General features: G+C 47.5%; 1 protein-coding gene and 1 long non-coding RNA gene across 5 annotated transcripts in view; one reads left to right on the forward strand and one right to left on the reverse strand.

Moving 5' to 3' along the window:
• SMARCC1 (SWI/SNF related BAF chromatin remodeling complex subunit C1) overlaps nucleotides 1-3,931 on the reverse strand; it is a 178,314-nt gene extending 174,383 nt beyond the window's left edge. For 2 of the 3 annotated variants that reach the window (XM_073334922.1, XM_073334924.1), the window contains exon 1: nucleotides 3,655-3,901. In XM_073334922.1, the coding sequence (XP_073191023.1) occupies nucleotides 3,655-3,894 (240 nt within the window). In that variant the 5' untranslated portion in view covers nucleotides 3,895-3,901. Of the gene's footprint in view, nucleotides 1-3,654 lie in introns of all 3 variants that reach the window. The other variant, XM_073334923.1, reaches the window with a different exon arrangement.
• Nucleotides 3,932-4,269: 338 nt separating this feature from the next.
• LOC140907906 (uncharacterized) overlaps nucleotides 4,270-27,365 on the forward strand; it is a 49,342-nt gene continuing 26,246 nt past the window's right edge. For both annotated transcript variants that reach the window (XR_012157674.1, XR_012157673.1), the window contains exons 1-3: nucleotides 4,270-4,477; nucleotides 5,805-5,905; nucleotides 14,088-14,225. This is a non-coding gene — a long non-coding RNA (uncharacterized lncRNA). The remainder of the gene's footprint in view (nucleotides 4,478-5,804; nucleotides 5,906-14,087; nucleotides 14,226-27,365) is intronic.

Raw genomic sequence — 27,365 nt, forward strand, 5'->3', positions numbered from 1 at the left:
TTATGGCTCAATTGTTCACATTAATTCATCTACCAAACTTGGTCAATGGAAAAATAAGGTGACCACTATATCTGCTTTTTGTTTCTCTTCCTTCCCCATCCTTCTTTCTTGATTTCTCTTCCTCTTTCCTGTGTTTATGTGCATCTTCTATTCTTCCCTTTGGATTTCTTTCACTACAGCAACTCCCAATTCCCACCCTCCTTCCGTGGACTTCATTCCCATGCCCTTCCTCCATGTATCCCACTGAAATGATCAACAATGAAAGAGTTATTTTTTATGTTAGCGTCATCACTGGTCTTTAGCACTGATATCCTAATGAGATTAATAAAGGGTGAGGGAATTCACCCTTAGAGTTAGTTTCAGGTTGTCTGCAGACTCAGGAAGACAACACTGCACTGATTTACATTTGATTCACAGTTGGAAAATTACCTGCGTAATCCAAAGCTAGAAACCTAATTCTTCTTTAAAAAGCCTGGATTCTTCAGTTTCCATGTGTCATGCAGGCCACAAATTTTTCAACCAGACACAAACTGTTCAATTTATTAAGGACACTATCCTGCACCAGTTGAAGTCAATGGAAGTTTTCACATTAATACAGTACAACTAAAATAGTTCACTATAAAAACTGTAACCTGTGAAAACTGCTATTAGTCTTATTAATAGAAAGATGATAAACATTTACATCTGATGCTCTAGTTTTACTAATATTTAAAGACATTTGACTATATAAAATTCCTTTGTTTGCCAAAATGGAGAAGCAGTTCTTAATTCCCCCACCCCCCAGTTTTTAAAAAGACTATTCACTTCTCTTTTACAGAGATCTTAAAAAATTCATTTGCCAAGAATGATTAGATATCTTTTCCAGGCAAGTCCTATCAACTTTGCAGAATCTAAATTTTCATGTAAGAAAAATATTCAGTGTCTGGCCATTATGGTTAAAATTACCTTCGCATTTAACCAATGAATTGCTGTCTTAAGCCTACACTATGATGGATCCAATGCCTCTCCTGACACTAAGAGCTTTAACAAGCTACAACAGAGTGAAAAAGTTCTTGCCAGTTTTCACAGCTACAATCCAGAATCCTATATGCAGCAGTGGAAATTAACAAGAGCTGAGTTAACATCACTCTGATGCTGTTCAGACCTTTCCTCAAGGAAGGGTCTGAACAGCAAGAGGGCAGGTACTGATCCTATTCCCCAGGAAGGAGGACTCAAACTGAGGCTAGAAGAGTGGTAAAGCAGTGGATAAACAATCTTCTCTCACATTAGCCAGGGACTCTGGGATGGAAATCTTGGGAAACTGAGTAAAAGAACACTGCTTTCTTCTAGGACCCACAAATACTGGAGGAACCTCACGCTTATAGAAACCAATTAGGCTTCAGGTTGATATAAACGATGGAGCCCCACCATAGTCCAGGAACTATATTTGAGGTCGGGAAGGAATTTTCCTCCAGGGCAGATTGGAAGAGGCCCTGGAGGTTTTTCGCCTTCCTCTGTAGCATGGGGCACGGGTCAGTTGCTGAAGGATTCTCTGCTCCTTGAAGTCTTTAAACCACAATTTGAGGACTTCAATAGCTCAGACATAGGTGAGAGGTTTTTTTGCAGGAGTGGGTGGGCGAGATTCTATGGCCTGCGTTGTGCAGGTGTTCAGACCAGATGATCAAAATGGTCCCTTCTGACCTTAATATCTATGAATCTATGAAACAGCAGGTTTTCTAACCCCACCTCTCCCAGAAGCTTAGGTGAAGGATGGGGAAATATCTAGCTTCCCATCTGGGTTTTGCTCCAGATAATGCTCCTCAACTTTCATCTAGGACTTTGGCTAGAAGGCTTAGCCTTCTGGAACTAAGTATTTGGTAAGACTTCAAAAGCCCACATGAATTGTGGAATGGGAAGATGGAGAAGTTGATGGGATAAACTAGAGAAATACAATATGGAGAGACTTAAAAAGAAAATAAGGTAGAGAAAACAATGAATGGAAATACATGGGCTGAAAGAAAAAAAGACACTGAATAAGATAATGCAGGACATGTGATAACTTTACATGCTATTATAGAAAAAGACATGGAGTGAACAAGGAAAGGGAAAGGTATAACAAAAGCAAGAGATATATAATTAAGTTTTTAAAGCTTTAATAAATAAGAATTTGATTAGCATGTTTTAAATTCAGTTTAGCAAGTACTTTTATTTAAACGGCAGGAGTCGTGGCTTTGAGAGAGCATTGGCCACACAAGTATACAATCAGAAAGCTGCACTGGAGTTACAAATCAGTTTAAAAACAATTTTGTTAAACCAGAGCAAATCCCTGTGCAGACAATCTTATTTTGATTTAAAAGTGGGTTATTTTGGTTTAGCTTAAATCTATAAGGAAACTATTTCACCCAAATCAATATCAGCCATTCAAACTGAAATAAAACTGTACATAAAGGGTTTTGCTGGCTTAAATATACTGACTTAAAAAAAATCATTAGCTAAACCAGTGCACGTTTGCATGCAGATGAAGCCACAGTCCTCAGAAAAATGGTCATTGGGTAAATTTTTCAATTCTTGTTCTTTTATATTTAGACAATGGAGCCCTGAACTTAATAAGGTTATAGGAATGACGGCTGGTCCAGATAGGTTATTAGCCTGGGTCTCAGGAGACCTAGGTTTAATTCCCTACTCTACCATAGACTTTCTACAAGGTCTTGGGCAAGTCATTCTCTGAAAGTCAATCGTCATCTGTAAAATGGGATAAGAGCACTTCACCACCTTCTAGCTCATAAGAGTGTTTGAAGATAAACAGATTGCACTCAGACACTGCAGTAAGCCACAAGCTGTACAAGTACTTAAGCTAAAGAGCATCAGCAACCCAGTTTTAAATAAAAGTTAACTTAAAACTCCACAGTTTCTCTCCATTATATTATAATCATGCTCAGCATGACTGGCGCCTCATTCTGCTGGTGCTATACATGTCACAGAGTTTACAGTCCAGTACACATTACATATTCCCACAGCTGCACACAAAGAAACTACAGTTAAGACCAAGATCAAGAGAGCTCCCTATAAGTTGTGTAACCGGTGAAAACTAGGTTCAACCTGATGTTTAAGACTTCTCTTCAGCGTGGATTTAGTCAGGCTGAAGCTGAGAGAAAGGCAGAGGGGAAGGACTGGCGAAGCCACCACAGCCTGGGGAGAGGAGCGGGATGCTCCGGGGCGAGCGACCGCTGCAGAGTAACATAACCAGCCCGCTGGCCGGTAAGCCGGGCCCGCCGAAGGCCGGGATCCCGCTCCCACCACCCAAAGGAGCGGCTAGCCCTTTGTTACCGCTCCCAGACTACCTGGGGCGCTTCGCCGCCAGCCCCGAGGGCCGGGCCGCCCCTTCCTGTAGCGCTTCCCCGGGCCCCCCCCCCCGCCTCCGCGCGGGCCAGGCCGCCCCCCCCGACCCCGGCTCCCTCAGCTCCTCGGGGCCGGGCCGCCCCTTCCTGTAGCGCTCCCGCGGGCCAGGCCGGCCCTTGCTATAGCGCTTCCCTCGACCCCCCGCCGCGGGCCGGGCCTTCCTATAGTGCTTCCCTAGGCCCTCCGCGGGCCAGGCCGCCCCCTCCTGGAGCGCTTCCCTAGACTCCCCCGCCCCACCGCCCCTCAGCGCCCCAGTCCCCGCGGGCCGGGCCGCACCTTCTTGTAGTGCTTCCCCAGCCAGACCCGCACCGCGTCCAGCTGGGACACCGTCTCCGGGCTCTCCCAGAACTTGCCCGTGGGGCCGCCGTCCTTCCGCCGCGACACGGACAGGGCCGCCAGCCCCGCCGCCGCCCCGGGGCCGGGGCCGCCACCTGCAGTCACTGCCGCTGCCATTGTTACTCTCGCCGAGCGCCGCCACCGCGGCCCTGCGCCTCCCACGCGCCTCCCTCCGCGCATGCGCCGAGCCCCGCACGCCCCGCCCCTTGGAGCATGCTCGGGAATACCGCTCCCTGCCCCCGCCACCGCCGTGCACGCGCCGGTTCCCCACCCCCCCGCGCCGCCACCGCCTCTGCGTCGGCACCCTGGGCCGCGCTCCACGCACACTCCAGACGCCTGCTATCTCTGCGCATGCGCTAGTTTCCCACTCTCCCCCCCTTTCCGTGTACTCTCGCTTGTGAGATCCAGTCTGACCTTCAACGCTTGCCCCTCCCCCAACCCTGCTGTGCACGCATGCGTCAAACCTCAACCGCCCCGCACGGGCCGCACTATGCCTGTACGCATGCGCCCACTAGTCCACGCATCTTATGGGGCGCTTTGCGCATGTGCCATTTCGACGCTGATGGAGGGGGCTTGAGCTTCTAGTTTCTGGAATTCCCAGCCTCGTTCTCGCTTTCCGGCTCGGTGGTGCCTGCGGCCTTCGCAGCTGCTGCGGTGTCACGGTGCACGCGCTGTGGGCGGGAACTGGGGGATTGTATGAGGCAGCCTGAAACCGCCAGTTTCCCGCCTCGGGAGTGCGCGCGACGCCCGCTTGGCGCTTTGGGTGAGCGCTGTGTCCCGCTCTCCTCAGGTCGCCCGCGCGGGCCAGCCACGGCGTCGGCTCCGTCCGCAGGCCGCTGTCTCCTGTGCTGAGGAGACTGGTAGCAGTATAAAGTTGTTATCCCGGGGTGGGAGGGGAGACATGCCCTGCCTGGGGGTCGAGTCGTAGCTGGGTGCTGACACTCAGGAGCCGCAGTTCTGGCCCTAGAGAGGAGGGGGCCAGTGGTTACAGACTCATCTGCCCCTCACTATCCCTGTTCTGTCCCTTCCACCCCCTGGCTGCCTTCATCCCCTAATCCCAGCCCCTTTGCCCAGCCAGGCCTAAGCATCCGTGCGCCAGGTCTGACATTCAGCCTATGTCATCAGTGCAAAAAAGGTGCGTTTTTACCTAGGTAGTTAACTCCTAGCTATCTCCCTGTAAAATCCCCGTGGATACAAGGCACTGTAGTTTTCATCTCAATGTAACTAGTCGAAGTCAACCCCTAGTGGGAGGTATAGGGTTGACCTCAACTAGCTACATCTAGGTAAAAACTATCAGTGCCTTATGCCACACAACCTAGGTAGCACTCCCCCTAGCTGGATACTCATCGGGGTTCTGTGTTTGAGTCCCAATACACAAGACCCATGTACTCTAAGTAGGCTATAGCCCTGTCTCTCTCTCCCCTTGGCCTGTCTGGCACAATTTCTAGGCATAGGCTCCCTGTCTGTTACTCTTTTGTGGAAATGGGACCCCAGGGCCAGTGCTGACACCCAGACTCCCCAGTAGCTTAATCACACCCTTTCCCAGAGCTCTAACCTTATCAAGTTTCAGAATAACAGCTGTGTTAGTCTGTATTCGCAAAAAGAAAAGGAGGACTTGGGGCACCTTAGAAACTAACCAATTTATTTGAGCATAAGCTTTCGTGAGCTACAGCTCACTGCATCTGATGAAGTGAGCTGTAGCTCACAAAAGCTTATGCTCAAATAAATTGGTTAGTCTCTAAGGTGCCACAAGTACTCCTAACCTTATCAAGTTTACCTCTTCAGGGAACTTGATAGTGGAAGCACATAACAGACGCACAGGTTTTGTAAAGGTATAAACACACCTTTTTTGCACTGATGACGTAGCCTGAATGTCTAGAATTCTTCCCCTAACGTTACCTGCAGAGACATTTTAATCTCTGAATAAGCTACACAAAGTTTATCAGCACAATGCAGTATCTCTAACGGGTTATAAAGCTATCCAGCACACTGAACAAAGAGTACAGGATATTAGGATGCCATGCCTAACTGCAGATGTAATCAGAATACTGTAAAATAACATTTGTGTTGGTATAACTGTGCTGTTATAGGGACAAACTTCATGATGAACTGCTTTTATCAGAACCCAGAATGCATTCCATAAGGATAGCAATATCTCCAGAGTGTATGAGAGTCTCTGAAATAAACAAAAGTAGGTAATATCATTAATATATGTCATTACAACCTGTCTATTTCTAAATTCATTTCAGCTGCTGTTCCTCTTCTTTCTCTTATAAAAATCTCCACTTCTGTGGTTTTGATGATGCAAAATGTCAGTATGTCTGTCCTGCCAAGTTCAGCAACGGAAAAGGCATTTTGGGTCATTATAAAAACTAATTTTACCATACTAATTTCCCCCTACTGTTACTCACACCTTCTTGTCAACTGTTTGAAATGGACCACCCTCATTACCACTGCAAAAATGATTTTTCCTCCCTTGTTATTCTACTGTTAATTGAATTCTCATTAGACTGACCCCCCCGCCACTTGCTAAGGCAACTCCCATCTTTTCATGTACTATGTGTATATATAGCTGCTACTGTGTTTTCCACTCCATGCATCTGATGAAGTGGGTTCTAGCCCAGGAAAGCTTATGCTCAAATAAATGTGTCAGTCTCTAAGGTGCCACAAGTACTCCTTTTCTTTTTAGTAATACTAATAATAGTCATCCAGTCTCAGTCTGCTTACCCACTGCTTCCCTGGCTCCTTGTCCAGCCAGTCCCAATCTCCCTCTAGTTCCTTGTCCAATCTGTTTTAGTGTTCCCCCACGGCCAACTGGCTCCCTCCCCCAGTGCTGGGCACAGTCTCATTGCCTATCCAGTCTCTCTCTTCCCCACTTCCAGTCCCATTCTGACCAGACTCCTTGTCCCAGTCTAGTCTTTTCTCTTACCTGGCTTTTGTTCCCTCTGCATCCAATTCAGATGGCTGCTTGGGTGCCATGAAAGGATAATGTAGTCATAGAGCACAGAATAGACAGGCTCCCTGCTCTCAGTTCTCATGCCCAGCTCCATCGAGCAGCCACTGAGGAAAAGACTGGCTTCACCTCTGTAGCCCTGGGCTGGAGGGAACATGCTTGATCAGTCTGAAGGGATTGCTTATGTGAAGCCAGTCACATTAGGAGCACCGAGAGACTCAGGCATGCTCAGTGAGGATGGAATCTTTGGAGATTTTAGCTGTTAAATATCAAAGATATTTCTACTGAGAATGTGTGAACTGTGAGTTATCAAAGGCTTAATTTGTCCAAGTATAGGTGGATTTTCACCCCAATGGCAAAAGGAACATCCATGCCCCAAAGGCAACTCCCCTACCAAATTTCAAGTACCTGCTCCAAACCAGTGAGTGTTACATTTGTTCAAAAAGGGTTAATTTATTTTAAAAGTCCCACCCGCGTACTCGAGAATTCCCCAGTACAGTCCAAACCATACTTTCAATTGTTCAAGTCCCAACAGTCTATCAGCACACCAAGACAGCTCTGGCATTTCTCATCACAATCCAGTTCTCTGAGATAGGTCTGGCATCTCTCTGCACCTCACCCCAACCCCTCTAGCTGGGCTGTTTCTCTGTCATGCTTAATTTTCAGGTTTGGTGACATCAGTGGGCTCCCTTCTCCATCAGCCTTCATCCTTCTCTGGCCCTCTAGCTTCAGCTCTCTACCTCAGAGAGCCTTCGGCTCTCTCCAGCCACTGGTCTGTGGTCAAGAGAAATTTGTAGGTGACTCTCTGGCTGCCTGATCTGGCTTCACTAGGAAACTCTCATCACTCCCTTCACAGCCACCCCGTCCCTGAAGCTCTGAGCATAATTGTTTTCTGTTCTTGGGAACTCCCTCTCTGGGCTCAGTTCTAAACTCTCTTTCAGGGCATCTTCTCCATGAGGAAACTAGACAGTGGCTTGTGGACTCTCTTGCCTTTAGGGTGTTTCTCATTTGTAACTCTGTGGGATAGCACCCCCCCCCTCATTACACCACACTAGAACACATCTGGATGGGAACAGGAGTGGTGAGCCTGATTTAATTTAAGGGGCCAGCTATCCTGTTACACTTACATCACCTTAAGTAAAACTTGCTGTCCAACGACAAGTTCCAGCTAGTGCAGAAGATGTCCATTCACCTCTTGAGTGGTGCAAACAAGTATGAACATAATGTGGGTGGTCAATTCTATACTTGATTCTCCATTTGTTTCTGATGTCAGTCAAGGTGTCCATTATGCTATAAAGCCATGAATGATCTGGGATCCAGTTCCCTGAAAGATGTTTCTCATCTATAGGCTGCTGAAGCTCTCGTTTCTGGATCCTCCCCATTTGAACACTCTGGGCCCAATTCTCTTGTGATATGGGCCTTTGCACTGCTCAATGGGGCTGTAATTTCACCTTAACCAGCTACCTGCTAATTTTCCTACCATAGAGAGGAATCCACTGGTGATATCGAGCCAGCACAGCAGTTCTATGCACCTCCCTACCCCCAACCACCATCAGTGGGGAAAAAAGGCCAGAGTTCATCTTCACTCCTGCTCTTCACAGCTGCAACAACAGATGCTGCTCTAATTTGCACAGAGGGCAGATCTGGCCCAGTATATGGGAACATAAGAACAGCAAAAACTCCATTAACCTCTCCCACTATTCTTGTGGCAGAGTTTGCCTCCCCATTGAGGGCAGGTCTTACTTAGTGACAGGCTCCTTGTATGTGGAACTAGTTCTCCATAACAGTCTGGGGGAATTCTATGCCAAAAATTAAAAATTCTGCACACAATATTTTAAAATTCTGCAAATTTTATTTGTCAAAATAACACCATACAGTCATACTAGTTTCAATTATTTTGGTAATTTTATTTCAAAATACCTGTCAGCAACTATGTCTGTCACAGTATAGACACACAAACATTCCCCCAGGAGCAGAGAGGTAAAGAAATCCCTACGACAACCTAGTTCCTGTTTCTCTGCCCCTCCCTGTCAGAACCAAGTCGGGGGGCCAGACACTCATACCCCCTCTGCCCCAGAGCCCAGCCACAGGCCTCCCCCAGTTCAGACACTCTCACCACCTCCTCTCCAGAACCTAGCTGCAGCCCCCCCATCCCAGACACTTACATCTTCCCCTCCCCCGAGATGCCAGCCATGGCCCCGACACTCACACCCTCTGCCCTCCAGAGCTCTGGGATTCAGAGGGAGGAACAGCCTGATGCTGCTGCCTCCTTCCTTCAGAGTGTGCTGGGAACCGCAGCTGTTGGGAACCCTCCAGTTCCCTCCCCTCTCCTAGGCCTTGTCTTCTATTTGTGAACTGGACTCTGCTGGGTCCAGCGGCCCCTAGTGGCAGCCAGCATCTCTGCAGCCCATTTCTGGGGGTCAGGGGAAGGAAATTCTACGCAAACAACATTAATTTTTGCAAAATTCTGCATTGTGCAGTGGTGCAGAATTCCCCCAGGAGTAGTCAGAGCTCATAGCTGCTGAACTTCAGGACACAATATGAAACCCATATGATTTATTTAGCACTGAGTAACTTTGTTTTGTGTACTTATCTTTGTAATTAGTGTCTCTAGAATCAATGTCCTAGGTATCAATGCTATAGAAATTAGTATAATAATAAAACAACTAGAACAGTTCTGTGATGGGAGAAGTTCCCACCCCCTCAGGAAGGGGTTAATGAGATCCTCTGGGCACAATCAGCTGCAACCCAAAGCACCTAGGAGGCTTGCTGAACCTGGAGAAGGACTTTAAAAAAACCCAAAACACACAGGGATTCAAGCTCAGTGGGAGGTGCACCTCAGAGGGAAGTATAACTGGGACACAGAGCTTTCTGAATGCACCATATGGCTGCTGATGGCCTTCTGGACAAGTAGAAGGATTCCCCTTACTTTCTTTAATTCAGAGCCCAGGAAGCTCAGCATGGGTCCATTAGCCTCATAAAAGCCTAGAGAACCCAGCCCTAGCTTAGGGGCTGTTGACCAGTTGCTTTGCAAGGAGAGTAGGATGAACCTAAACCAGGCTGTAAGACTCACTACTCCACCTTACCTTATTCACTTGGACTATTGTTAACCTGGGGGAGGAGAGAATTGTCTCCCTGATACTGGTAGCTAGAAATAGGCAATTCTTTTCATGCCCTGCTCCAGAGGAAGCTGGTGAGGGGAGAAGCAGCACCTGTACCTACCCAAAAGGGGGGTGCTCTAGCGCTAAAGTCTATGACAGGCTCCCAGTTGCCAGTGAAGCTTCTGGTTCGAACAGCCTGTCTCTTAATCCTTGCATGAAGTACAGTAGAACTTCAGAGTTATGAACACAAGAGTTACGAACTGACCGGTCGACCGCACACCTCATTTGGAACTAGAATTACCCAATCAGGTAGCAGTACATACCAAAAAAAGCAAATACAGTACAGTAACTCCTCACTTAACATTGTAATTATGTTCCTGAAAAATGCTACTTTAAGCGAAACAATGTTAAGCGAATCCAATTTCCCCATAAGAATTAATGTAAATGAGGGGGTTAGGGTCCAGGGAAATTTTTTTCACTAGACAAAAGACATTATATACATATACAGTATAAGTTTTAAACAATTTAATGCTGTACTCACCAGTGATGATTGTGAAGCTTGATTGAGGCAGGGGTGTAGCGGGGTTGGGGCAAGGGGACTTGCCCCACTCTACCCACTTGGTGCTCCTGCCAGGGGGCGGGGGCTTGCTCGCTTCCCAGCTGGAATGCCAGTTGGGCAGAGTGGGGTAAGCCCCTGTGTCCCAAACCCTGGCTGGAATGCTGGGCGGGTGGAGCAGGGCAAGCCAAACAACCTTAGAACATTGCCCAGCCTTAAACAAGTGTGTTCTCTAATAGAACAGCAACCTAATAACGAAACAATGTTAACTGGGATGACTTTAAGTGAGGAGTTACCGTATGGTACTGTGTTAAATGTGAACCACTGAAAAAAATAAAGGGAAAGTTTAAAAGGAAAGATTTGACAATGTAAGGAAACCATTCTTGTTTCATTTAAATTAAGATGGTTAAAAGCAGCATTTTTCTTCTGCATAGAAGTTTCAAAGCTGTATTAAGTCAATGTTCAGTTGTAAACTTTAGGAAGAACAACCATAAAGTTTTGCTCAGTTACGGACATTTCAGAGTTACGAACAACCTCCATTCCAGAGGTGTTTGTAAATCTGAGGTTCTGCTGTATCCTGCTGTTCGAATACTAACAGAGGGGAAGAGACTATTGTCTCCAGCACATGCTATTTCCTCTGCTGTGGCTGCCTAAGCACAGCTGTGGGAGTTCAGTAGGTGACATTCATAGGTGGCAGGTATAATAGGCCAGGGGAAGCTAAGCCTCCCCAGTGCAGCTGCTGCCGACTCACCACTGGGCCAAGGTGGCCATGCCTCTTCCCCACCCTGCTTCGCCCCTTCCCCAAGGCCCCCACTACCTGCTGCTGCTGCCGCTGCCTGGTGAGTGTTCCTCCTCTCCATCCCTCCCCTCTGTGGAAGTCCTGGAGGGGGCTAGCAGGAGGATCTCACAGTGAGTGGGAGAATCTGGAGGGGTGTGAGGAGGTGGGCAGGGAGGGGGTCTCATGGTAGGGTCTGGCAGGGAAGTGAGGAAGCGGGCGGGGGGGTCTGGCAGAGGAGTGAGGAGGTGAGTGGTGGGCTGAAGAAGGAGGGAGGCCTGGTGGAGAAGTGAGGAGGTGAGTGAGAAGGTCTGGTGGGGGTGAGGAGGCGGGATGGCAGGGGAGGGTTGCAGGGGGTCTGGAGGAGGCGGGCAGGTAGGGGTGGTTTGGCGAGGGTCTGAGGAGTTGGGTGGAGGGCCGAGGAGGCTGGCGATGGGCAGGTAGGTGATCTGGCAGGGGGTGAGGAGGTGGGTGGGGGGGTTGGCAGGAGAGTGAGGAGACGAGCAATGGGCAGGCAGGGGGATCTGGTGAGGAGGTGGGTGGGGGGGTATCTGGTAGGGAAGCGAGGCGAGTGGAAGGATGAGGAAGCGAGTGGCTGGCGGTTGAGGGAGTGAGCAAGCGGGGTGGTGAGGCGAGCAGTGGAATCTCTTGGTGGCTGGAGGGGAGAGGAGGGACACAGGGAGCTGGGGCAGGGCAAGGGCCAAAAAGTAGGGGCAGGGAGCAATCCTCCCCATCCATGGTGACATTTATGGACAACGATGATACCTTGTGGAAGCTCCCAGGAGAAATAGAATTAACCGAGGAACTTTCATCAGAGGGTGATTTTCTTCACAACAAGCATTGAGCAGAGGGTCTGATATATTTCTATTCACTTAAAAGTATGAGACTCTTGGCCTTTTCAGATCATGAGAGAGTTCTTTGCTGCTAAGGTTAGTTTTCTAAGAGAGGTTGAAGTAGGGTTGCATGGTGCTTTGAAAAAGGAAAATGCTGTAAAAGTGCTAAGTATTTCATGTTTCTGTTGGTGGGTAATGAGAGAAGATGTTTGATGTGACATCTTAGAGCTTTGCAATCTTGATGAACTGAAAATGCTGTTCTGATTTTGCTACAGGGCATTTTCCAAGATCGTCTGCAGTTTTTCTCATGACAACAAAGCTAGTCCCAGCCTGAACTAAATTTTGCTTTAGAGGGTATAGGCAAATTGATCTCTTCTGGTCTATTTGGATTGGTCACAAGAGATGGTTAACTATGACATTGAAATCCCAGTTGGCAGGTGGGGAGTACCCCTTTGGGCTTCTGTAGCGAGGTGAAGACTCACTGGTGTGGTGTCTCCTGCTGGTTGTCTGGGAATTAGCTCTTTTCCAGCATATGGAGTGCCCTCTGCAGGCTGGTGTCTCACCTGCTGCTGGCCCCGTGTCCCTCCCGGACCCAGGTGCCTCTTTACCTCGGGGTTCAGCCCCCAGCAGTACCCTCTTATTCTGGGTTTCCCCTCCCAGGGGAACCCCCAACCCTCTAAACCCACCTTACCTCAGTAGGTGCTGCCAGTCATCATCTAGCCCCCGCTCACTGGGGCAGACTGCAGTTTGTAATGGCCACTCATCATTGGTAAGGGGGTGGGACCTGATGCCTTTGTCTAGCTGTATCTCTGCAGCCCTAGTACCTTTGATAGGCCTTCAGCAAGGCCTGTAGCCTGGGGTTTTACCAGGCTGGAACTCCCAAGCTCCCTTGCCCTATTCCCCAGCACTGCTCCAGTTCAGGTACCTTCCTCTCAGGCAGCTATAGCCCTTCCCACTCCAGGGCTAGAGTGAGACTCTTTCAGCTCCTGGCCCCCAGCCCTCTGATCAGGGCCAGCTGGGCCCTAAGTGAGCTGGCCACAGCTGTGGCTGCTTCCCCAATCAGCCTAGCTTGGCTGCTTTCAATCCCTGTTCTCCAGGAGTGGGGCAACTGCCCCACTACAGCTTCCTTCATGATATTTGTATTAGTGCTAACCTTAAGCATTTGAGAATTATAAATCAGGTCCCAAGAAATCATAAGATTAAAAAAAAAATCTTTCTTCTGGTTTCTGAGCCATTAGGATGCACTCAGCTCATGTCTTCTCCACAAACTTTTATTTTCTTTTTAAAATGAAATCTGAGATTCTCATGTAATTACTTGACTTCAGAAGCTGGGGTTTTAAGGAAATCAAATATTGCCAAGCTTACAATAAAATCACAAGCACTGGCAACATGGGATTAGAGTATCAGTGCTGAACTAATTAAAGGGTGTTGCTTTATTTTCCCCAGTCCTAATACATACGTCAAAAGAGCCCATTCTGCCCTTTCATTTGCAGATATGAAGGGGATTCTGGAATTATGTGGTTTTGCTGTGCAGGGGTAGGTTACGCCACGTCTTAAGAGGTCACCCTTACATTACTATTTGCAAGGGTAGTTGAGGAGGCAGAAAATCATCTACTACATTATACTGCATTTGGTGGTTCTTCTCACTCCCATGGGTGGTGGGAACCATAAACTCACATAAGGTCAGAGGCTCCTCAGGCCACTAGGATAGCATACTGCTGTGGAATATCTCAGCTTCTACACCGCCTTCACAGTATGGATATGGATGAGGGAAGAATCCTTCCGCCCCCCGCCACCCATAGCAATCCTTACCATCAAGCTCAGTTACTTTGGCTGAGCACTGGAGAGAACTTAGTGGTTAGAAAAGGGGACTCGGAGCTAGGAGACGTATATTCTGTTCACACCAGCAAGACTCCTTGACAAAAGCATGTCTTTTATTTAAAAAAAAAGTTCACTACTTTTGGGTGCCCAGCATTAGACCCCACCAAGGCCCAATTTTCAGAAAAGTTGTGTAACTGCTGTTCCAACTCAATATAAGCTGTAGGGTTCAGCACCTCTGAAATTCAGGCCTCACTGTCCAGTTGGGCATCCAAAAATAGGGGACACTTGAAAATTTGGTTCTTAACTTCTGTTTCCTCTCTCTCATTATCCCCAGTGTGAGAAGTTAGAATGACAGCCACCACCTTTATAAAATGCTTCAAGACCTTTTATTCAGTGTGAAGACAGTCTGAAGCTCATTTGGAAACCTCCTCTTTGTACACATGAGAATAAACTGGCTGCATTGCTTTGGATGGTAAGTAGATATTCAGTTTTAATGGTTGCTGAATAACATAGCTTATAGACCGTAAACTGTGTGTGTGCGCGAAGTTACATTCACAAACACAATGGAAATTGAACCTAAAGCTTATTGCCACTGCCTTTCAGACAGACCACCTCACCATAGTCAGCTGGGTGCTGTCTACTAAGGGCTTGTCTACACCAATATATCAGTCTAAAGGCATGTCTGCACTGTTATGACTGCGGTGGCTGATGTTCACACTATCCTCCTCCTGGCGGTGGTGTGCATCTTCACCAGGAGTACTTCCACCAACTGAAGAGGGGGCTATGTGGGGGACTGGGTGCCAGGGCTCTCAGCTCTGCACAGCTCCCAGCCAGGGAAGGGGCAGCTGCCTGGGGTTTCTTGCCTCCGGCAGGGAGATCCACACCTGGAGTCCAGTTGGCTGTCATGCTCTGGGGGGGAAGCAGGGATCATGGGTGGCCACCCAAGCCAGAAGCCCAGCTTAGAGCGGAGACCCAGAAGCAACCCAGCTGGGGAACTGACTTTCTTGTCATAGAATCATAGAATCATAGAATATCAGGGTTGGAAGGGACCCCAGAAGGTCATCTAGTCCAACCCCCTGCTCAAAGCAGGACCAATTCCCAGTTAAATCATCCCAGCCAGGGCTTTGTCAAGCCTGACCTTAAAAACCTCTAAGGAAGGAGATTCTACCACCTCCCTAGGTAACGCATTCCAGTGTTTCACCACCCTCTTAGTGAAAAAGTTTTTCCTAATATCCAATCTAAACCTCCCCCACTGCAACTTGAGACCATTACTCCTCGTTCTGTCATCTGCTACCATTGAGAACAGTCTAGAGCCATCCTCTTTGGAACCCCCTTTCAGGTAGTTGAAAGCAGCTATCAAATCCCCCCTCATTCTTCTCTTCTGCAGGCTAAACAATCCCAGCTCCCTCAGCCTCTCCTCATAACTCATGTGTTCCAGTCCCCTAATCATTTTTGTTGCCCTTCGCTGGACTCTCTCCAATTTATCCACATCCTTCTTGAAGTGTGGGGCCCAAAACTGGACACAGTACTCCAGATGAGGCCTCACCAATGTCGAATAGAGGGGAACGATCACGTCCCTCGATCTGCTCGCTATGCCCCTACTTATACATCCCAAAATGCCATTGGCCTTCTTGGCAACAAGGGCACACTGCTGACTCATATCCAGCTTCTCATCCACTGTCACCCCTAGGTCCTTTTCCGCAGAACTGCTGCCTAGCCATTCGGTCCCTAGTCTGTAGCTGTGCATTGGGTTCTTCCGTCCTAAGTGCAGGACCCTGCACTTATCCTTATTGAACCTCATCAGATTCCTTTTGGCCCAATCTTCCAATTGGTCTAGGTCCTTCTGTATCCTATCCCTCCCCTCCAGCGTATCTACCACTCCTCCCAGTTTAGTATCATCCGCAAATTTGCTGAGAGTGCAATCCACACCATCCTCCAGATCATTTATGAAGATATTGAATAAAACCGGCCCCAGGACCGACCCTTGGGGCACTCCACTTGATACCGGCTGCCAACTAGACATGGAGCCATTGATCACTACCCGTTGAGCCCGACAATTTAGCCAGCTTTCTACCCACCTTATAGTGCATTCATCCAGCCCATACTTCCTTAACTTGCTGACAAGAATACTATGGGAGACCGTGTCAAAAGCTTTGCTAAAGTCAAGAAACAATACATCCACTGCTTTCCCTTCATCCACAGAACCAGTAATCTCATCATAAAAGGCGATTAGATTAGTCAGGCATGACCTTCCCTTGGTGAATCCATGCTGGCTGTTCCTGATCACTTTCCTCTCCTCTAAGTGCTTCAGGATTGATTCCTTGAGGACCTGCTCCATGATTTTTCCAGGGACTGAGGTGAGGCTGACTGGCCTGTAGTTCCCAGGATCTTCCTTCTTCCCTTTTTTAAAGATTGGCACTACATTAGCCTTTTTCCAGTCATCCGGGACTTCCCCGGTTCGCCACGAGTTTTCAAAGATAATGGCCAGTGGCTCTGCAATCACAGCCGCCAATTCCTTCAGCACTCTCGGATGCAACTCGTCCGGCCCCATGGACTTATGCACGTCCAGCTTTTCTAAATAGTCCCTAACCGCCTCTATCTCCACAGAGGGCTGGCCATCTCTTCCGCATTTTGTGATGCCCAGCGCAGCAGTCTGGGAGCTGACCTTGTTAGTGAAAACAGAGGCAAAAAAAGCATTGAGTACATTAGCTTTTTCCACATCCTCTGTCACTAGGTTGCCTCCCTCATTCAGTAAGGGGCCCACACATTCCTTGGCTTTCTTCTTGTTGCCAACATACCTGAAGAAACTCTTCTTGTTACTCTTGACATCTCTGGCTAGCTGCAGCTCCAGGTGCGATTTGGCCCTCCTGATAACATTCCTACATGCCCGAGCAATATTTTTATACTCTTCCCTGGTCATATGTCCAACCTTCCACTTCTTGTAAGCTTCTTTTTTATGTTTAAGATCCGCTAGGATTTCACCATTAAGCCAAGCTGGTCGCCTGCCATATTTACTATTCTTTCGACTCATCGGGATGGTTTGTCCCTGTAACCTCAACAGGGATTCCTTGAAATACAGCCAGCTCTGTAGTGCCAGCAGAGCCATGAAATTGACAAGATAGCCCAAAGCCAATGTCTGGCTTCTAACTACCTGACATAAGCCCTGCACCTCTCATGGAGGTACAGTAGATCACATTGGTGGGAGCAAGGTTGTAGTGTAGACACTGACATAGTTAGGTCAACCTAAGGCAGCTTAGGTCAACCTAACTGTGTAGCATCAACCAAGCCTAACTAAGGGTACGTCTTCACTACCCGCTGGCTCGTGGGTAGTGATCAATCTATTGGGGATCGATTTATTGCGTCTTGTCTAAATGCGATAAATCGATCCCTGAATCGACGCCTGTACTCCACCTCGGCAGGAGGAGTAAGCGGAGTCAATGGGGGAGCCCATGTGAGGACAGCCAGGTAACTCAAACTAAGATACTTCAACTTCAGCTACGCGAATCTTAGTTTGAACCCCCCCTCAGAGTAGCCCAGGCCTAAAGATGTGAACTTAAACAGGGGCAATCCCTCTTATTTCAATTTACATCAGGATTATTTTAGTTTAGCGGAAATCAATTAGGAACAGGTTTAAACTAAACCAAATAAGCCACTCAGAAATAGAGAGTGTCCACACAGGGAGTTGTACCACCTAAACTAAACTGTTTAATGAAATAGATGCAAATTTGCATGTAGACAAAGCGTAAGCCTGATAGGCATGGATACTTCTGACCACTAGATGTCACTAAAGCAGAGATTTTTTCAGATAACTTTGTTGGAACCATGCTCCTAAACTGAGTTAAGTGAATAGTGCAAGAGTATTCATAATCATTCTCTTGTGTTCAAGATAGCAGGTTGACGCTACCATATTAGTGTCCTTTTCCATAGATTGGGATTCGCACCAATGTCTGAGTAATGGCTGTTCATGCCGCTACCCACATCCTAATGTGAACTGTCAAATTTTTTGAATCAGTCTAGGCTCCCTGTCCAACCAGATATACCTGCCTTTTTAAAAAACAACAACAACAAAGTTTCTGTCATCCAGTCAGGAAGCAAAATGTGGTATTAATCATATTCTATGATTAGCAAATTCTTAGAGCATGTAGTGCACAACACACAGGCCAAACTACATTCACAGCAAGTGTTCAAATAGGAGTAAGGAAAAACAATAAAAAAAAACAAAACAAAACATTGTCAGCAATTACACTGCTATCCTAAATACATTTAATTCTAGAGCTAGAGTCCCACAGGCTAGTTTTGTCCCATTTTATTCTTGCAACTACTTTCAGATTCTCTCTTTACAGTTATAGTAGCTATAGAAATATGGTTTGTTTAGGCCAAGGTGATCTCATAATTTAACCCATAGAATTAGGTCATTACTAGGTCAATTAGGTCATTTTCAGAAGTATTGAACACCTGCATCTTCCATTGACAAATTAGATTTGTGGGTGCTCTGCCCTTCTGAAAGTTAGACCACTGGTCTGTACTGCTTAGCAAATGGCAGATTTACAGAGTGAGATACTTGTGTGGGAGATGAGGGTTTCCTGAAGTGGTGGAAAGAGGGACCAAGTAGGGATCCTTGCCAGGAACAACCCCCAAATCCACCCTGCTTCCAGAAACCCTCACTGATTCTGCCCTGTACCTCCTGAGGCGACCTCTCATTACTAGTAACAGCAGGGATTTATGGAGGCGATGTAAGTGAATTCTGCGGGTTACCTAGGAGAAAACTGTCCTGGAACTAGCATAGGGAATAAAATGTTGTGGGGAGGTTGGGTGATTTTTGTGGAAAGGGCCTTAGTTTAGGGGAGATTAGAAGAAAAGAGGGAGTTTGCATGCTGAGTGGTGAGGAAAAGCTGTGAAATGGTTTACTCTCCACTTCTTTAGTGCACTGCATTGGAGGACATGTTAACTGTCACAGCTATAAGGTTTAAAAAGCGAAGTTGAGTCTCAACTCATCATCCCTTCAAGTTAATGAGTTTAGCTGTAGTACAAGGTCTGTTTTCACAGGGTAAGTACTGAGATAGTCTGAGTAGTGATTGTTTTTGGATGACCATGTTTCATCTTCAAACCACCATCATTACCCAGCTATTCCCATTAAGGGCAGTCTGGAGAAAAAAAGTTACTCACCTTCTTATAACTGTTGTTCTTTGAGATGTGTTGCTCATGTCGATTCCAGTTAGGTGTGTGTGCGCTGCATGCAGTCTCATCGGAAAGTTTTTCCCCAGCAGCACCCATCGGGTCGGCTGTGGAGCCCCCCTGGAGTGGTGCCACTGTGGCACTCAATATATGACCCTGCTGACCCGACACCTCCTCAGTTTCTTCTTGCCAGCTACTCCAACAGAGGGGAAGGCAGGTGGGTTTGGAATGGACATGAGCAACACATCTCAAAGAGCAACAGTTACGAGAAGGTGAGTAACAGTTTTTTCTTCTTCGAGTGCTTGCTCATGTCAATTCCAGTTAGGTGACTCCCAAGCCTTACCTCAGAAGTGGGGTCGGACTTATGGAATCTCAGACTGGATCGCTGCTCTGCCGAAAACTGCATCATCTCTAGTGTGCTGGGTAATGGCACAGTGAGCGTCAAAAGTGTGCACCGAGGATGACGTTGCCGCCCTGCAGATCTCTTGAATTGGCACCTGGGCAGGAACACCATCGAGGAGGCCTGCGCCCTTGTGGAATGCGCTGAGAGTGCCAGGGCTGGAACATTGGCCAGTTCGTAAGAGGTGCGGATGCAGGAGTTGATCCACAATGAGATCCTCTGCAACGAGACCGGAAGACCTTCCATACGGTCTGCCACCGCCACGAACAGCTGGTTTGACTTTCGGAACAGCTCCGTGCGCTTGATGTAAAATGCAAGCGCCTGTTGAACGTCCAGTGAGTGGAGTCTTTGTTCCCAGCTGCTTGCATGAGGTTTAGGGTAAAAAACAGGCAGGAAAATGTCCTGGTTGTGAAATGGGAAATGGTATGAATGACGTCTGTCCGGATGGACCACTTGTAGTTGTGGAAGGATCTGCTGAGGTAGTCCGCCAGCTTGTTCTGTGAACCTGAGAGGTACATCGCCTCCAGGTGAATGGAGTGGGCTATGCAGAGCTCCCACAGCTGGAGGGCTTCCCGACATAGGGGAGAGGAAGGGGCCCCGCCCTGCTTGTTTATATAAAGCATTGCAGTTGTGTTGTCCATCATGACTCCCACGGACTGACCCTACAGGTGAGCCTGGAAGGTTTGGCACGCTAGCCGTACAGCCCTCAACTCCTTGATGTTGATGTAGAGCAAGAGCTCGTCCTGGGACCAGAGACCCTACATCTGAAGGTCCCCCAGGTGCACGCCCCACCCCAGTGCTGACACGTCTGTTACCAGGGACAGGGAGGGCTGGGGCCTGTGGAAAGGGACTCCCTTGCACACGTCTTGCAGGTTGAGCCACCAGCCGAGGGACTGGAGGACCTGCACCGGAAGGCTGACCACTAAGTCCAGACTGTCATGATAAGCACTGGGCGATAAGCTTACGTGAGCCAAGCTTGGAGAGGTCTGAGACGCATCCTGGCGTGCTGAACCATATATGTGCAAGACGCCCTATGACCGAGAAGCCTCAGTCAGCCCCGTGCTGTGGTGGTGGGGTACCGTCTGAAGCCTTTTATGATCTCCAGCATTGCTTGGAAGAAGGCCTCCGGCAGGAACGCCCTGGCCTGACCCCAGTCCAGCACTGCCCCGATAAACTATCCTTTGAGTTTAAAGCTTGCTCTTGTTAAGGAGAAGGCCCAGCCAGTCAAAGGTGGATCTCACAAAGTGGATCTGCTCATCTACCTGATCCCTGGAGCGCCCCTGAAGCAGCCAGTCGTAGAGGTACGGGTATACCTGCACCTGCCTTCGACAGAGGAAGACTGCTACAATCAACATGCACTTGGTGAATACTTGGGAGGGGGCTGTTGACAGGCTGAAGGGAAGGACTGTGAATTGATAATGGTTGTGGTTGACCACAAACCTGAGGAACCGTCCGTGAACAGGGCGTATGGCTATGTGGAAGTATGCATCCTTGAGGTCGAGGGCAGCGTACCAGGAGACCATGCAGAACTTCAAATTTCTCATTAATCCATTGAGTCCTCACAGATCTAGAATGGATCTGAGACCCACCCTCCCCCCTTGGCTTTGGGAATTAGGAAATAATGGGAGTAGAATCCCTTGCCCCTTAGCTCCTGAGGAACCTCCTCCACTGCCCCTGCGGCGAGGAGAGTCTGCACTGCTTGTGCAAGGAGATGCTTGTGAGAAGTGTCCCTGAAGAGGGACAGGGAAGGGGGGAGGAGCAGAATTGGAGAGAATATCCCACTTCTACTGTGCAAAGAACCCAGCGGTCCGTTGTTATTTGGGACCAAGCATGGTAGAAGTGGGATAAATGATTCAGGAAGCAGGGGCGAGGATCCGGTCCAGTGGCTGGTATGTCGTCCCTGGGCACACCTTCAAAAAGCCTGCTTAGAGCCTGAGGAAGTGCACGCCTGGCCCCAGTTAGATGAGGGCTGGGACGTCTTGCGCCTGCCGTTCCTACCATGCTTCATAGAGTAGTCCTGTCTAGGGCTTGGCTGGTGGGGGCACTGTGAGGGCTGAGGTTTAAAGTGTTTCCGCTGAGTGGCCGGGGTATGCGCCCCTAATGACTTCAGTGTAGCCCTAGAGTCTTTAAGGCTATGCAGCCTGGAGTCTGTTTGCTCTGCAAACAGGCCCACCCCATCAAATGGCAGGTCCTGGAGGGTCTGTTGCACCTCGGTTGGCAGCCCCGAGGCCTGGAGCCATGAGCTACGCCTCACAGTGATGTCAGAGGACAGGGTGTACACCACCACGTCTGCAGCATCCAGTGAGGCCTGTAACGAGATCCGTACCACTGCCTTGTCCGCCTCAACAATAGCCCAAACTCCTCCCTGGACTCTGCGGGTACCAGAACCCTGAATTTTAGCATGGAGTTCCAGGAGTTGAAGCTGTACCTGCTCGGGATTACCTGGTGGTTGGCAATCCTGAGTTTCAAACCCCTGGTAGAGTAGACCTTGCATCCCAAAAGGTCCAGCCGCGTGGACTCCTTTGATTTGGGGGTAGGACCCTGCTGCCCCTGCCTCTCTCATTTGTTCACCATAGCCACCACCAACGAGCAGGGCTGTGGGTGGGTGTAGAGGCATGAATACCCCTTAGATGGGACGAAGTATTTCTTCTCCACACCCTTTCCTGTGGGAGGGATGGAGGCCGGGGTCTGCCATAGGGTCCTTGTGTTGGCCTGGATGGTTTTACAGAGTGGTCATCTTCTTCAGCTATCCCTCGATGTGAGGATGATGTCTTCCAAGGGGGTTCATTGGTGAGTTTTTAAGTGGCTGAGGAGCCCAATTCTTGCCCTGCAAATTTTCCCACAGAAGTGACAGATGTAATCTTTGGTTTCAGAGTAACAGCCGTGTTAGTCTGTATTCGCAAAAAGAAAAGGAGTACTTGTGGCACCTTAGAGACTAACCAATTTATTTGAGCATGAGCTTTCGTGAGCTACAGCTCACTTCAATCGGACCAAGATGTAATCTTGGAGGACACATAGTTTTTGGCTGGAGTGTTGTGCCCTTTCTTTCCTCCATTGTCGTTTCTCTGTCTCATGAGCACATCTGTTCTCCTCAAAGTGAGGTGTGGCTTGGTGTATGATGTGGTGCCACTGCGTTCTGTTCTGTGCTAAGTCCTCCCACTTTGTTGGGTTGATGCCTCCCTTTTTAAGATGTACTTTCAGTATGTCTTTAAAACGCTTCCGCTGCCTTCTGTGAGCCATTCTTCCCTGACTTAACTGGGAGAAGAGTACTTGCTTCTGGAGGCGAGTGTCAGGCATACGTACATAGTGGTCAGCCCAGCGGAGTTTGTATTTCATGACCTGCGCTTCTATACTGCTGATGTTGGCTGCAGAGAGAATACTGATGTTAGTGCGTCAGTCTTCCCAGCTGATCCTGAGAATCCTCCTGAGGTAGCGCTGCTGGAACCACTCCAGTCCCTTGAGATGTCTCACACCCATAGAGAAGGGGTGGGGATGACAACTGACTTGTAAACCGAGATCTTAGTATCTGTTTGTAGATCCCTATCATTGAGTACTTGTTTGAGTAGTCTTCCAAAAGATGTGCTGGCACAGCAGATCCTGTGTTCAATTTCTGTGTCAATGTTGGCTGTTAGGGAGAGGTGGCTGCCAAGGTACAGAAATGGTCCACATTTTTCAGGGGTTCTCCACTGATGGTGATTTGTGGAGTACAAAGAATAGTTTGTGCAAGTGAGGGCTGGTAGAGTACCTTGGTTTTCCCAGTGTTGAGGGAGACACCCAGGCTGTGATAGGCATCTGCAAAAAGATTTAGGGTGCTTTGCAGATCGGCCTCTGTGTGTGCAAGAATGACAGTTATCTGCATACTGAAGGTCAGTGATGCCAATTCTTGTGATCTTAGATTTTGTTTGGAGATGTCAAAGATTGAGGAGTTGGCCATCCATACGATACTCAATCCTGATTCCATCAGGAAGGCGGTTGTGAATGAGAATCAGGATCACAACAAGTCTCTGGATTAAGTTTAGAAGTGTGAGCAACAAGGGTGATGTTGTGGTGGGAGTCTACTATAGACAACCAGACCAGGGGGATGAGGTGGACAAGGCTTTCTTCCAGCAACTCGCAGAAGTTACTAGATCGCATGCCCTGGTTCTCATGGGAGACTTCAATCACCCTGATATCTGCTGGGAGAGCAATACAGCAGTGCACAGACAATCCAGGAATTTTTTGGAAAATGTAGGGGACAATTTCCTGGTGCAAGTGCTGGAGGAACCAACTAGGGGCAGAGCTCGTCTTGACCTGCTGCTCACAAACCGGGAAGAATTAGTAGGGGAAGCAAAAGTGGATGGGAAACTGGGAGGCAGTGACCATGAGATGGTAGAGTTCAGGATCCTGACACAAGGAAGAAAGGAAAGCAGCAGAATACGGACCCTGGACTTCAGAAAAGCAGACTTTGACTTCCTCAGGGAACTGTTGGGTAAGATCCCCTGGGAGAATAACATGAGGGGGAAAGGAGTCCAGGAGAGCTGGCTGTATTTTAAAGAAATTGCGGGGCCAATGTAGACGGTGCCAGCTCCTGAACCTTTGGCGCTGAGTGCTCCTCTGTAGGATGCACCCCAGTGGTGACTTCCAGGGCAACAGACTTCAGTGTAGGGGGTTGGTCCCTGTCCTGTTTCCTTCTGGTGCCGCTGCTGTAGCACCAGGGAGTGAGACTGGTGCCGTGCAGTCTCCACCGGCTTCGGTGCCTGGGAGCAATGGTGCTGAGGATCTCTGTGCCCATAGTCCTTCCTCAGCATCGCTTTTCTTACGGAGGACAGAGCGCTCCGCACAGAAGAACTTGGCACCAGATCCTGCTATGCCAAGGTGGGCTGAGGTCTCAGAGCCGCCTCCATGAGGAGCTGTTTTAAACGAAAGTCCTACTCCTTTTTAGTTCTGGGACGGAACCCATTGCAAATCTGGCACCGGTCTGGCACTGGTCTGTCTGGTGTAGAATCATAGAATATCAGAGTTGGAAGGGACCTCAGGAGATCATCTTGTCCAACCCCCTGCTCAAAGCAGGACCAATCCTCAATTTTTGCCCCAGATCCCTAAATGGCCCCCTCAAGGATTGAACTCACAACCCTGGGTTTAGCAGGCCAATGCTCAAACCACTGAGCTATCCCTCCCCCCTGTACTTCCCCTAGACACTTGAAGCAAGAGTCATGGAGGTCGCCCGTTGGCAGGGGCTTGTGGCAAGACTTGCAGGGTTTAAATCCTTGGGATCGAGGCATGCTCGAGTCCCAAGGGGGAACAGGAAAGTTGGGGTGGGGAACCCCCCACCCCGACTGCTATACACTAAGACTTAAGTAACTATAAGCTATAAATTATTAAAACTATGAAACTATGAAAACTATATACACTGAGCTATAGAAGAACTAGCGGAGCATTTGCGAAAGTAAGCTACCGCAGTTCCAACAACTGTCACAGGTGGTAAGAAGGAACTGAGGAGGCACCGGGTCGGCAGGGTCATATATTGAGCACCATGGAACTCCAGGGGGCTCCACAGCCAACCCGATGGGTGCTGCTAGGGGAAAAACTTTCCGACTGTGAACTATGCGCGCATGCCTAACTGGAATCAACATAAGCAAGCACTCGAAGAAGGTTCTTTACCACGTGAACATTATTCTCCATCATATGAATTACTAAGGGGAGAATAGGATTCAGTCTCCTGCAACCCAATCAGCAGTCTCCCTGCTTATCACCCCTCCTTCTGGCATGGAGGGACTGAATTCCATGCTGATTTTTCGCCAGTAGGAGCTTGATGTGATTAGACCTGCCACTGGTTCTTGACCAATAACAATTATTAGGAATCAGCCATGGTGAAGTGAAAGCAGCTATTAATACACACACACACAAATATATAAATCAGAATTTAAGAAATGTAGAAGACTGATAAGGGAAGCAAAAGCAGAAATCTGCAGCCAGTGAGTTAAGATCAATAAGGAGGATGGGTATTTTAGGAACAAAAAGAATCTTAACGGTATTGGACCATTACTAGATGGGAATGGAGGAATTGTTAATAACGCAGAAAAGGCAGAGGTGTTAAATATATGTTCCATATTTGGGAAAATCCAGATTATGTAATCATATCACATGATGAAACACTTTCTATTCCATAACTCATATGAGGATGTTAAACAGCAGGTGCTAAAGTTAGACATTTTTAAAATCAGCAAGGTCCACTCAACTTGCATCTGAGAGTTTTTAAAGAGCTGGACCATACTACTGATTTTGAAAAAAGTCTTTGAACATGGGGGAAGTTCCAGAGACTGGAAGAAAGTAAAAAAATGAATGGCTGATATATAGGAACAAAGGACTAGACTGAACCTCCCGGGTCATGGAGTCCAGTCCCATGCTACCACAAGCAACAATGTCAAAGAACCCCATTCATAAAGTTCTATCTTAAAAATTTGGAGATGATACAGAAATTGAGGAATGGGGTAAACCTAATTAGTTTTATCAGTAATGATTTTGTTTTCTTCTAGGCCATTCATAAAAATGTTAAATAGCTTGGGGCCAATAATCCATCTAAAAACTAAAAAAATAAAAGGGTAATATAATTAATACCAGACAACATGGGTTTATAGAAAGTAGATCCTGTCAAACTAACTATCTTTTTGATGAGATTACAAGTTTGGGTGAAAAGGTAACAGTGTTAATGTAGTATATTTAGACTGTTGTAAGTCATTTGACTCAGTACTACAAAACATTTTGACTGAGAAACTAGAACTATACAGAATCAACACGGCACACATTAAACGGATGCAATTGACTAATAGATCTCAAAATGTAATTGTAAATAGGGAGTCATGAAGCAGGTGTTTTTCTAATAGGATCCTGCAGGAATCAGGTTTTGGCTCTATGCTATTTAATATCTTTATCAATGACCTGGAAGAAAACAATCATTACTGATAAAATTTGCAGATGACACAAAGATTGAGAAAGTGATAATGAAGAGGACTGGTTATTCATACAGACTGATTTGGATCACTTGGTAAGATGGGGGAGCAAACAACATACATTTTAGTATGGTCAAATATAAACATATACATCTGGGAACAAAGAATGTAGGACAAACTTATAGCCCGGGAAGTCTACCCTGGGAAGCAATGACTCTGAAAAGGACTTGGGGTAATCAGCTAAACATGAAGTCCTAGTGCAACCTTGTGGCCAAAAGGCCTAATGTGATCCTTGGAATTTCAGAGAAACATTGAGTAGGAGTAGGGAGTTTCTATTACCTGTTTTTGGCAAAAGTGTGACTGCTTCTGGAATACTATGTCTCGTTCTGGTGTGCACCGTTCAAGAAGGATGTTGATAAATTGGAGACAGTTCAGAGAAGAGCCATGAGTATGAGTAAAGGATTAGAACACATACCTTATAGTGTTAGGCTCAAGGAGCTTGAGTCTATTTATCTTATAAAAATGTTTAAGGGGTGACTTGATCTCAATCTATGAGTACCTACAGGGGAAAGAAAAATTTGATAATAAAGGGTCTTCCATTTAGTAAAGATATAACAAGATCCAGTGGATGGAAATTGAATCCAGACAAGTTCAGATTAGAAATAAGGTGGAAATGTTTTAACTGTGAGAGTTAAATCAACCTTTGGAAAAGTTTATCAAGGGTAATGGCGGATTCTCCATCTCTGGAAATCGATAAAATCAAGGTTGGATGCTTTTCTAACAAAGATCTGCTCTAGTTCAAACAGGAATTAATTCAGAGAAGTCCTATGGTTTGTGTTATACAGGTGATCAGACTTGATAATTGCAATGGTCCCTTATGGCGTTATAATTATTAATAAAGGTCACATAGGTACTATAGGCTAAGGAAGGGGAAATGGTCAGAACTCATTCCTCACAAAATCTCACTGTGGATCCATCTCTAAGTGGTGGGAATTCCTTCCTGCTCAGTGATACAGACCTTAACTGAAATCTAGTAACTTGGAATCGTGTGTATAACCTGTATGGAGATTATCACTTCATGACATTAGGTCACAGGCTAAATCTGAAT

The sequence above is a fragment of the Lepidochelys kempii genome, chromosome 2 (genome assembly GCF_965140265.1).
Source record: "Lepidochelys kempii isolate rLepKem1 chromosome 2, rLepKem1.hap2, whole genome shotgun sequence".
In the NCBI taxonomy this organism is placed as follows: domain Eukaryota; kingdom Metazoa; phylum Chordata; order Testudines; family Cheloniidae; genus Lepidochelys; species Lepidochelys kempii.